This window comes from Protobothrops mucrosquamatus, unplaced genomic scaffold (genome assembly GCF_001527695.2).
Source record: "Protobothrops mucrosquamatus isolate PMUCROS unplaced genomic scaffold, P.Mucros_1.0 scaffold45, whole genome shotgun sequence".
NCBI classification, from domain to species: Eukaryota; Metazoa; Chordata; class Lepidosauria; order Squamata; family Viperidae; genus Protobothrops; species Protobothrops mucrosquamatus.
The window spans coordinates 2,825,794-2,838,910 of record NW_015386427.1 but is presented as its reverse complement, the minus strand read 5'-3'; the positions used below and the strand labels follow the sequence as shown (position 1 = coordinate 2,838,910).

Below are 13,117 nucleotides of genomic sequence, written 5' to 3'. Positions count from 1 at the left end.
GGACAGCCATTTGTCTGAAATGGTATAGGGTTTCCTGCCTGAGCAGGGGGTTGGACTAGATGACCTTCAAGGTCCCTTCCAACTTTATTATTATTATTATTATTATTATTATTATTATTATTATTATTATTATTATTATTATTATTATTATTATTATTATTATTATTATTATTATTATTATTATTATTATTATTATTATATCTTCTTCTATATCTTCTATATCTTCTTTTCACTCTTTTGATGAGATATTGGGATTGGGACCAAGTAAAGAATTATTCCAGGTGAAAGCTTTTCACATGATTAGGGAAATGCTCTGGCAGACAGTGGGTAAATGGATAGGTTTTTCTAAAGCTGCAAAGAAAGGCAGACAGACAGATATTGCTTGTACGTGCCCTCTTTTCAAACATTTTGCAAGCATCTTTGCAAATTTTAATGTTTACTTATTGTGAGCTAAATTCCCCGTTGGCTACAGATGAAAATATGAGTGATATTTTCTTTATATTGGAATATTCATATGTCTTTACCTTTGTTTAATTTTTTATAAAAATAAAAGTAACCCATTTATTTTTTTTCAGGTCAATTTTTTCTTTTTGCTCAACATTGTTCGAGTTTTGGTAACAAAACTGAGAGATACACATCGGGCTGAATCCAATATGTACATGAAAGCTGTCAGAGCCACTTTAATTCTTGTACCCTTATTAGGTATTCAGTTTGTCATTTTTCCTTGGAGACCAGAAAATAAACTTGCTGGAGAAATATATGATTACATCATGCATATTTTAATGCACTATCAGGTATGGGTTTATGATTGTTGTTGTTTTTTTTGTAATGCTGGTAGGTTTCATTTGACAAAAGAATATTTTCCCAGGAAACACAGCTGGCTTCAAATAATGGATTAGTGCCACTAAAGTCAATGAGAGTAAGTCAGCTTTACAGCAGATTAGTTGATTTGTGGGTTATTTTCCAAGTAAAACAATCCACACATAAATATGTGAGATAATTTAGGTGGAGATCTTATGCATATTAACTGAGTAAACATAGCATCTTACGGAAGATGATTTGATGGAAGCATAATTTTAGATCTATCCCTTGTGCTTGAATTTTCCTGTTGAAATACTACCTTACACAAAAGAAAGATTATGTAGGGACTTATGGTATGTAGGGAAAACTAATTTGAAGAAGAAAGAATAAACATATACCCCTCCTTCCTGGCAAATAACTACCTGGGTAATGACTTTAATCTTCCCATCTAAAAATACATTCATGGAAAGAATAAATATTTGTACTTGCAAATCCAAAGAATACATAAAAACGTGAGTGGCAAATTGAGTCTGAATGAGAATGAAAATTGTCACTAAGTATATAATCATTTGGCATTGCTAAGTGCTTTTCCCAACACCATGGGAAGAAAACTACTTTGGCTGATAGCCCATGAATGCATTCCACTTTTTTCTGCTAGTCTGAGATGCTGCTCATTGATCATCCTGAGAGTGCTTGGTATATATTTCCCAGTGCTTGCTATACCTTCTTCAGTGTTCCTCATTCATGGTAACAGGCAGAAACATCAAGAAGACTACGTACTGCTTCTTGAAAACTCTGAAGGCATGGCAGTGTCACCAGGATCATATGGTAATGCGTGGACAAATGCAAGCTAAAACAACATGCAGCCTTTTAATTCCTTTTTTGTGACTTCCAAAGTGATCTAGTTACTGAAAACCATTGGCATGGTTTCTTGCTAACTTAATGGGAAACATTTTTTTAAAATCCAGTAAATGAGCATAATAAATTTGAGTGAGCTAGTTTGGTCTAGCGATTAAGGAGATTGTGACTTCTAGTTCCACATTAGACATGAAAGTTGATTGGGTGATTTTGGGCCAGTTAATTTCACTCAGCCGACAGTGCCAAACTTGGGCAAAAAGTCAGTCGGTCAATTCCTATTACAATGGATCAATATTTTGTTGATACAAAAAATGTGGACCCTGCACTTTTAGGAAAATTCTAGGAAGAAAAAATACTTGGAGGGAAAGGACAAGAAAACTCAGATAATCCTGCTCAGTCCATGGAGATATGACATACTCTTTCCATATTGTATTATGAATTAAAGATGGCCTCAGCCATCAAAGGTTTGCCCACCTTTCCTATAGCTCTTTTGAGCAAAGAGTATCTTATCTGTATGGCAAACTTCTTTTCTTCCTTACCTACAACTTCCTGACACATCAATGTCTGTAAGTAATAATTAGTTCAAAATGCTTTATAATATACTAGTGGGCTAGCCCTTCTAGAGTTAAATAGATCAATAAAAATTTATTTTATGTATTTATATGGCAGTAATTAATTAGATAACCTTTATTGTCATTTTTTACTGTGGACACAACGGCACACATTAAAAATGAAATTTAGTTGCCTGCTCTCAAAGTGTACATATACATAACACACATTTAAACATACTATATACAACATATGTATACATATGTATACCCTTACATATAAGTAACATATAACTATCAATCACTGTCCATCTTGAATACATAACAGAAGGAGGAAGCTTTAGAGTTCGCAAGATTAATACTATATGGCACAAAGCTGTGACTGAATCTGGATGTTCTGCTTTGGATACCACGGAGCCTCCTCCCAGAAGGTAACAAGGAAAACAGATTGTGAAGAGGATGTGTCATGTCCCAGACAATCTTACGGACCCTGCTCAAGCAACGCTTATGTGCTATGTCCTGGAGGGAAGGGAGGGAACTGCCAATGATCTTTTCAGCCATCCTCACCACTCTCTGCACCACCTTCTTGTCTGAAACAGTGATGCTTCTAAACCAGATTGTGATGCTTTATGACAGGATGCTCTCGATCGTCCCTGTGTAGAAAATAGTAAGGACAGGGGAAGGAAGATGTGCTTTTCTCATGCGATGCAGAAGATGCAGGCACTGCTGTGCCTGCTTTACCAGTGTCTCACTGTTGAGCGACCAAGCCAGCCTACTTGTTAACTGCACACCCAGGAATTTTATGCTGGTAACCATCTCCACAGGTGAATCATTAATGCACATTAATGCATGTGGCTGTACCTGCCTTTTCTGAAATCGACAGTGATATCTTTGGTTTTTCCAGTATTTAAAACTGGAAGATATTAAAAAGATTTAATATCTTCTGGTTTGTAGGATCTTTGTAAGCATCTGTCAACCCTTTAAGGAAAACTTAGTCAGGAAACAGACTCCAGAAGAAATACTGGAATCCTACTTCATTGATAGTAATAGAATCTTGAAACACTGTCAGCAGAACTAATTTAAGTTTTTATTCCTGGGCTTAAATCATATTTTGCTAACTGTCACATTCCTTTTCCAGGATCATCTCTGTGATTATCTAGAGCATCTCCCCTGATATAAAAAGCCGTTAATGCAAATTGCCAGAAAATCATTTTTTAATGCTAAACGATGATTAATTTTTTTTTCATGTATTTTCCCAATGCAGGCTTTGAAATCATACTTTCCCCTAATGTAAGCTCCTTTAACATAAGAAATGTTCCTCGTACAGTTTGAATAAATTACATCCCTTCATTGGTTTTTTTGTTGTTGTTTTTCCTAAAAGTTTGATTTGGGAAAGACAATGAATGGTGTTTGATTTTAAGCATCCAAGAAGCACTGCTTGTTCCAACAGTGGAACAACCAGATATGAGCCCAAAGTTGAGAAAATTGTTTATAGCCCTATTTCAGTTCTTGTCTGTATGAAGTCAGAAAACAGTAATGATTTTTTTTCTCCCTGCAATGGTTTAAAAACATGCTTTGGCAGTCCACTTTTGGTGGGCAGGCCTGTCTAAAGATACCTATGAACCTGAGGCATAAATTTGTAGTAGAGCCTCCCCCGATCTGATAATAAATAATAAATAACCAATGGTGAAAATAAATATTATCTTTCCCATTTTTACAAGATCTACATAAAATCTCTTTCTTCCTTTCTCTCAAGTGGGGCTCCATCCTTCCTAGTTCTAAATCAAATACCTACAGTATTGTACAGATAGTCCTTAACTTACTAACATTTGTAACTTTGACTGTTTGAAGTTAATGACAGTACTGAAAAAAGTGACTTACAACCAGTCCTTACAACCATTGCAGCATCCCCCAGGATCCCAGGATCAAAATTCAAGCAACTAGCAAGTGGAATTTATTTACAACAGTTGTAGCCACCTGAGGGTCATGTGATCACCATTTATGACCTTCCCAGGGGGCTTCCAATAAGCAAAGTCAGATTTGGGGGGGAGCCAGATATGTTTAATAACCAAAGTGATTTGCTTAACAAATAGGGCAAAACAAGTTGTAAAATCAGGCATGACTAACAGCCACATCCCTTTGTAATATAATAATAATAATAATAATAATAATAATAATAATAATAATAATAATAATAATAATAATAACAACAACAACAACAACAACAATAATAAAGTTGGAAGGGACTTTTGGAGGTCATCGAATCCAACCCCCTGCTCAGGCAGGAACCCTACACCATTTCGGACAAATGGCTGTCCAGTCTCTTCTTAAAAACTTCCAATGTTGGAGCATTCACCACTTCTGGAGGCAGGTTATTCCATTGGTTAATTGTTCTAACTGTCAGGAAGTTTCTCCTTAGTTCTAGGTTGCTTCTCTCCTTGATCAGTTTCCATCCGTTGCTTCTTGTCCTGCCTTCAGGTGCCTTGGAGAATAGCTTGACTCCCTCTTCTTTGTGGCAGCCCCTGAGATATTGGAACACTGCTATCATGTCCCCCCTCGTCCTTCTCTTCGTTAAACTAGACATACCCAATTCCAGCAACCATTCCTTATATGTTTTAGCCTCCAGTCCCCTAATCATCTTTGTTGCTCTTCTCTGTACTTTTTCTAGAGTCTCAGCATCTTTTTTACATCTTTTACATCTTTTTTAAATGCTACTGAAGATAAGAAAAACCTACTCAAATTATTTAAATTGTAATGGGATGTATTTTGTGAATGAGTCAAACCCATGGATAATATTGAAGAAATCATGTGATTTCCTTCTATTTAAAAACCTTGAATTAAAGTATCATCTGCTCTTAATTCCATTGATAATCACTCATTTACTAAGCCATAATGCAGTTTGGTTTGTTTTAATCTGTTGATATTGTAATTTATAAACCATAGTTTCTACTTTGTCAGAAGGATATACCCTGAGACTGCAAACCATACACAATTCCCAAAACCTAAGTGTGAGATTTGCCAGTTTGTGCAAATCTCCATACAATTTTATGGTTGTGATTTATTACCAATTTGTTCACCCTGTTGATCCATGACTGTTGTGCTAGGTTTGCCACCAATCACATTGTGAAGTTCGCACATGATACAACAGTAGTGTGCCTTATTCATGATGACAGTGAGGGTGCTTACCGTAAGGAGGTTGAGGGGTCGGTGAACTGGTGTCAGGAGAACAGCCTAGTTTTAAATACTGGAAAAAACAAATATCTCATTGTCGATTTCAGAAAAGACAGACACAGCCACACTTCTCTGTGCATTAATGATTCACCTGTGGAAATAGTTACCAGCATCAAATTCCTGGGTGTGCAATTAACAAGTAGGCTGGCTTGGTCGCTCAACAGCGAGACACTGTGAAGTGGGCACAGCAGTGCCTGCATTTTCTGCATCGCATAAGAAAAGCACATCTTCTTTCCCCTATCCTTACCACTTTCTACAGGGGAATGATCAAGAGCATCCTGTCATACAGCATCACAGTCTGGTTTGGAAGCATCACTGCTAAAAAAAAAAGATCATTGGCAGTTCCCTCCCTCCCATCCAGGACATAGCACAGAAGCGTTGCTTGAGCAGAGTCTATAAGATTGCCTGGGACACGACACATCCTCTTCACAATCTGTTTTCCTTGTTACCTTCTGGGAGGAGGCTCCGTGGTATCCGAAGCAGAACATCCAGATTCAGTCACAGTTTTGTTCCATACAGTATAAACCTTGTGAACTCTCAAGCTTCCTCCTTCCATTATATATTCAAGATGGACAATGTTTAATATTCATATGTTATGTATATGTAGGGGTGTAGGTCTATATATATGTTGTATGTAGTATGTATATGTTGTATATAGTATGTTTAGGTGTGTGTTGTGTATGTGTTCATTTTGAGAGCGGGCAACTAAATTTCATTTTTGATGTGTGTCATTGTACTCACAGTAAAATATGACAATAAATGTTATCATATCTTATCTAAAATGATAGGAAACAAGTGTGTTTGGCTTTAAAGGAATTACTGCCTTATTAATCTTAAAAACTATCTTCAACCAATCCCCCCCCCAGGGGACAGTCTTTCCAATTACATATCAATGTATGAAGCCAGCATTGTTACTTTTGTTTAGCTTCTATTTTGTATTATCTCAAGCTGCTTCAAACCTTACAGTTTTTTGTGACCCATAGCAGAATGGCTGAGGTGGGACAGGAAGAAACAGAATGATTCTAGTACTCCTAAACTGTCATGTTTGCATTCTGTATATTGTAATGAAATTATGGAAGCTTAGTACGTGCAGTTGCCCTCATTCCAGATTTTGGATTGCAAGGTTATTCAAATAGGAACAGCATTTCAGGGGCATTGTCCCATGATGCTTAAGATACAATCTCTACATTATTGTGCCTTATCTCTAGCAAAACACAGATGGATTATATTACAACTGCTTTGGAATAATGCTTTAAAAATACTGAAATAAATGCATTAAAATGTGTCCACTGATTAAGTCATAGATATTTCTTAGTCATTTCTTCCTTGGAATTATTGGATATATAATTTTTTTTCTTCACTCTCTTCCCCCTGAATAATTACCAAAGCACTGCCATGTTGTAGTGCATCCTTTCTCAAACTGAGTCTCTATTGGAACTACTATTCTCAAGAGTAGCAAACATGATCAGGTAATCCAGTGGCTCAGAGTTCTAGAAGCTGTAATTTCAAAGAAATTTAGTGGTCCTGTTGGAGAAGGCTGCATTGATGGAAGAACAATAGTTTTAGGCAAGGACAGTAGCTTCAGGTTCAAAATGTTATAAAGCAAACAAGCTATTTTTTAATGAGCATTAGTTATTTTGAAATTACCTTACTTATTGCCATTAGCCTCTTCATTGTTTCTTACATAGCTCTTGTATTTGCCTCTGGTAGTATTGCCTACAGAATAGTGAATTAAAATCTGATTTCAAGACCATCTGAACACGTTCAGATCAGATTACACTTGGGCAAAACACAATATGTCTATGAAACTGCATGACCCAAAATGTTTTTATAAATGAGATAGAAACATTTTTTAAAAGGAGGAAAGTTGCTATTACAAAAGGACTGCAATATTATATACATTTATTAAATTGCTTATGAAAATTATAGAGAATTCAGAAATGCTTATTTCCAGGTGTGTGTGTGTGTAATACACACAGACACACAAAGGGACACATAAATATGTCTTTGTATGTGTTTATTTTTGACGCACAAATGTGCAGTCTTTTAATAACTGTGGTCTGCATTTAATAGTTTTAGGAAGAGTAAGGACTACAACAGGTGGAGAAATTAACAAGCAGGGTATGGACCCATAAGGCCAGGGTTTTATTTCCACTGGGTTTGAAAAGAAAATAGCTTTTTAAAATCTATGCTAAGACAATTTTAGGGCAAGTTCTACAATTTGTCTTATTTCCCACATCATAATGCAGGTATTGATTCTTGTGACTGGCATGGGCTCTAAGGCCACAACAAATAATTAGGGATCATGTATCAATGGGTAGAATTGACATATCTGAACTACAACAATCCAGATGTCCTCTAAATGGCAGCAAAGAGTTTCTTGTATCCTTGTGCCATCTAATGAAGAGTTGGATTTTGGTAGCTCATTTAATGACAAGCCTATTGATGGGATTTTAGAACTTCCACTTCTATTTTGCCTGATGAGCAGGGGGGTGGACTAGAAGACCTACAAGGTCCTTTCCAGATTCTATTCTATTCTGTTCTGTTCTGTTCTAATTCTAAAATAGGAGACAAGAAATGGAAACAAGGAAATAATAGGCAAGAAAGGGAATCACATGAGTTCTGCTGACAAAAGATCACCCAATCCAAAGCTGTTGTGTCCTTTGGGAAAAATATCACAATTGCCATCAATAAAGCTTGCACCAAATAAATGTTTCTCTTTTTTTCAAATGTTCCAAAATGCTGTGCTGCTTGTCCTGTATTCTTTTGGAAAAGAAATAAGTAGTTTCAGACTGTTAATTTTCTCTATAAGCTAGCATTTGAATGATAACTTTTTTTCCACAAATTTCTCCACTCTTTGTGAAAATAACACTTTCTATCAAATGACTTGTTTTTTATGGGGAAAAAGGGTGAATACTTGAATACTTGAAAAATGCCACATTTTATTTTACAGAAGAGGCATCCACAGGAGGCAGAGAAGGGGGTGTCAAAAAGTCATGACATTGTCATGATGACCATAGTTGAATTTTCTTACATATGTTACTGGTTCAGTACTTGTTAAAAAGGAGCAGGGGTTTAGACGAAGTGTATGGGGAAAAGTCCAACATGATAATTACTCAATAGGAAAAAAAAGGCAGAAGGTATAATTGTATGGGTTTATAATTTTTGCATTGAAAAATTATATATATGGAGTTGGACTTTGCAGGTGTCATCTTGACTTTTTGAGAGTCCACCTTGACTCCCATTGTGGATATCCTTTTGTTTTGTCTCTAATCAAGGAAAACTAAATGTAAGGAATAAATTGTGAAATTCGGGACAGACAGAATGAAGTGTTTCACATCAATATGAAAATGTAACTGAAGATCAATAATAGAATTTCTTTTCATTATGTGTGGTGATAATTCCTAAGTACCATTGAATCAGAACAGTATCAAGACATTCATTTCTATCCTTCTTAATTAAGACTTTAGGATGCATGATTAGCTTTTAAATGGTTTTAAAAGGAGATTAGAGAGAGGAAGAAACTAGAGAAACAGATGAGGATTAGCTCATTAATGACCTGGTTATCTGTTTTCTATAACAGGATGCTAGGTTAGATAGCTCTTTAATCTAGCAGAATTCTTGAATTGTGATCTATTATACTCTACGTATACCTACAGTGAAATATTATAAAATATATCCATTTTATTTCATTCTATAATTTCTGTATTCATAGAAGCAATCTGAATAATTTGCATTTCATTTTTCCTTTCAGGGCTTACTTGTGGCAACTATTTTCTGTTTCTTCAATGGAGAGGTAAGCAAATAAACTTCATTTCATGTAATTTAATAATGCCATTTAGCCCTAGTATGTTAAGTAGAATTCACTTTAGATTAGCTTGGAAAACAAAACAAATTGCTCCCAACAAATGACAGAAATACCTTGGTTGACATTTTGAGCCAGGTCAATTTTAGTCATTGATCAGAAAACTGTCTTTTAACATTTAGCTTAACACTGCACGCATGGTTTACCAATCCATTCTACCTCTGCTGTTTTAGTAGTTACCATTTGTGTTAATTTGTTGTTAAAATGTTAATACATTTTATAAGGATTTTTGTGAGCTTTTATTATTGCCTTGTTACTCTGCAACCCGCTGCTGTAATGTGACTAATAAAAATACAATGAAGAAATGAATCTTTAGGAAATGAATGAAATCTTTAGGATGAGCTAGGAAAAAAGTGCTGATTTCGGTATGGGGAAGTACAGCAAAAGATTTTAATCCATGTTACAGGTAAGCCTCGATTTATGGCCATTTGTAATGATAGTGGTAAAAAAAAGTGTCTTATGACTGATCCTCACATTTAAAACCATTGCAGCATCCCCATAGTCACCTGATCAGAATTTGGCCTCTTGGCAACCAGCATGTATTTACAATGATTATTGCAGCTCAGGGTCACTGGGTCACAGTTTACAGCTTTCCCAGCCAGCTTTTAACAAGCATAGTCAACATGGGAAGCTGGATTCACTTAACAACCATGTGATTTGCTTAACAACCATGGCAACAATTGGGCAGGACTCACTTAATGTCTAGCTCACTTAGTGACAGAAGCTCCAGTCTCAATTGTGGTCATAAGTCAAGGACTACCTATAAATTAAAATTCTGAAGGTCCTAAATATTAAATGTTCACAGCAAGAACTCACCAACATCAAGAATAAGTGTTTTTAAAAGTTTTGGTATGACTGGATTCATGATAACTATTAATAGTGCATGGATTAATTAATACAGTTGCTTACAACAGCAACTACAGTCATGTTCAATTGTCCATATTTACATAATCCGAAGCGACTCCTGGGCTGGGGGGGAAAAAACTACTGGGACCATATGTCTTCCATTTATCTTCCTCTGGATTAAATTATGCTTTTGATACTGAATTGTATATCCCTACTCCAGATGAGGTTGTGGAGAACTTGTCAAGGTCTAGTGGCTTTGAAGGTCTGGATGGGTTAAAACATTCTGAATTTGAATTCAAGAAAAACTGATTTGGAATTTGTCGATCATGACTCTCTGTCAGTTCCAAAGTTTCTCCCCAAGGGAGTGACACTATCCATGATTGATTTGGGATGTGTGATTTGGTGATTCTCCTGGATTCATGGCTGCTGATGGACAAGTAGAAACAGATATGATTTTACATATATCTAGAGCCTGCAGATCCTGATATAATAAATCATGTCCTCACTAAATCACTATAGTAAATTACTGTGATATTTAGATTGCAGTAACATGTTCTGTGTGGGGCTGTTTAGATCAAAGTACAAGGGGGGAGGGAATATGACAACCCACTTGCTAACAGGCTTCCAGAAATATATAGCACTGGTATTGTGGACTATGCATCGGCTCTCAATAATTTTACAGGTACAATTCAAAATTCTGGGTTTGATATATAAATTCCTAAACCATACCAAGAGAGACTATTGACTGTCCTAGTTTCATAATATGAGTGAGGATAAATCTGGAGTTGTTTTTTATCAGAAGTGATCAAAGTGATCCTATAGAAAGCCACCCGTTGCATGTTAAATTATCTCCTTTAATATCATTCCAGTAGATGACAAAAGAAGAGCTCTGCCAGAGACACCACTGATTGTCTCTGTTGTTATAATTATTTCTTTTTTGTTGGCTTGATAATGCTCTGACAAATTGTTGTTTAAATTTAATTTAGCTTTAATTTAATTTTATTTGATATGGATTTTAATTAACTGTGAAAGCACTGTGAGTTCTAAGTAAATAAGCACAATAAATAAATAATGTCCCAAAGTCTTTTTGCAATTCTAGTATTCTAGCAATTTGAATATGGAAGAAATTAAAGGCATGAGAATCATGTCAGTTTATTTTTAAGTCTGTCTCTTGATCCCTAGCATCTTTGCCTTTTGCTCTTATTAAAAAAATGGAAAAAGTCTGGTTTTCATAGCACTGAAGCCAGTCCTCTTCAAAATCTCAACATCCTTGAGCATCATTTAAAAAAATAATAAACCATAGATGAAGCAATAGATTATATAAATCAGTGTCATCTTGCAAGTTTTGCTTAGTTCTTTCCATACTGGTTTGAGTAGATTGATATTGAACATGATAGATTAATGCTATGGTTTTGGAGATTAGCTGCTGTAATTTGGGAGAATAACCTGGCTCCCACTAACCACAAGTTCCACTTGAAAGAAATCAGTTATTTAAGTCATTTTACTGTGGAAAAAAGTATGTGAATTCTCTGCATTAAATGATCATCCCTTTGATAAGATCAAGCACCTTTAAAAATACAATCAAAACAAATTTAAAATATCAAGATACAGATGGAAGGGTGCTAATAATAGAATTACAAATTGAGCAGAAATCATGGCTGTTGGTGACAATTTATGCTCCAAACGAGAACCAAAAAGAATTCTATAAAAAATTACATGAAAAACTTATAGAAATTGGACAGGGAAATATTTGTATAATAGGAGATTATAATGCAGTAGTGAATGTAAAAAAGGATTATATTAGTAACACGAAAAATAAAAAGAAACGGAAAATATTACCAAGGACATTTTTTGAGATGGCCCATGAACTCAATCTATCTGATCAATGGAGGAAACGGAATCCAATAAAAAGGAATACACCTTTTTCTCGAATCCACATAAATCGTGGTCTCAGTTGGACATGGCATGGATGAATGGGGAGATAGGACAAGATTTAGAAACAATAGAAATATTGCCAAATACATGGGCCGACATAATCCATTAAAAGTAGTCTGGACAGGTCAGAAAAAAGTAAGGAGAAGATGGACACTGAACTTAATCTTTTTTCTACATGACCAAAAATCAAATTTTAGTGATGGAATTTCAAACTATTTAGATGATGCTATACTTTACTGTGAAGGTAATATACTTCAGTAAGACATTTGGCAAAGTAGACTTCATTCTACATCTTGGTAAGACACCACAATGTGGGATAGGTAGTACCACACCTGGCTGACATACTCTGTGTGTAGTCCTCAATGGAATTATATCCACTTAGAGAGAAGCTTGCAGGCTCCGTTTTGGAACCAGTGCTCTTTAGCATCTTCATAAATAATCTAGAATGGGATAGAAGGGTTGCTAACACCAAGCTGGGAGGAATTGCTAACACTTTGGAAGATAGATTCAAGATTCAGAAGGATCTTGACAGAATAGAGCAATGGGCTCTATCCAATAAGATGCTGTGATGAGAAAAGTAAGGTCCAATGCTTAGGCAGGAAAAACCAAATGCACTAGTATAGAAAGGACAATTCCTGGCTCAACAGTAGTAACTATGAAAGGAATCTAGTAGATCACCAGTTAAGTCCTAGTAGATCACCAGTTAAGTGTGAGCCAGCACTATACTGAAGCTGTCACACAAAAAAAATACAGTCCTAGACAGCATTAACAGAGGGATAGCATCAAGATCACAAGAAGTGATAGTCCTGCTGCACTAGTGAAACCACATTTGGAATACTGCATCCAGTTTTGATTCCCACAATACAAAAAAGATGCTGAGATCCTAGAAAGAGTGCAGAGAACAACAAAGATGATAAGGGATTGGGAGCCTAAAGCATACAATGAACAGTTAAGGGAATTAGATATGTCCAGCCTAATGAAAAGAAGGATTAGGAGTGAAATGATAGCTATCTTCCAGTACTTTTGAGGGGCT

General features: G+C 35.7%; 1 protein-coding gene across 1 annotated transcript in view; it reads left to right on the top strand.

The window, feature by feature from the left end:
• Positions 1–13,117, top strand: part of CALCR (calcitonin receptor) — an 85,998-nt gene that overhangs the window by 58,919 nt on the left and 13,962 nt on the right. The window contains exons 10-11 of the mRNA XM_015811608.1: positions 576–794; positions 9,193–9,234. Coding sequence (XP_015667094.1) covers positions 576–794; positions 9,193–9,234 — 261 coding nt within the window. The remainder of the gene's footprint in view (positions 1–575; positions 795–9,192; positions 9,235–13,117) is intronic.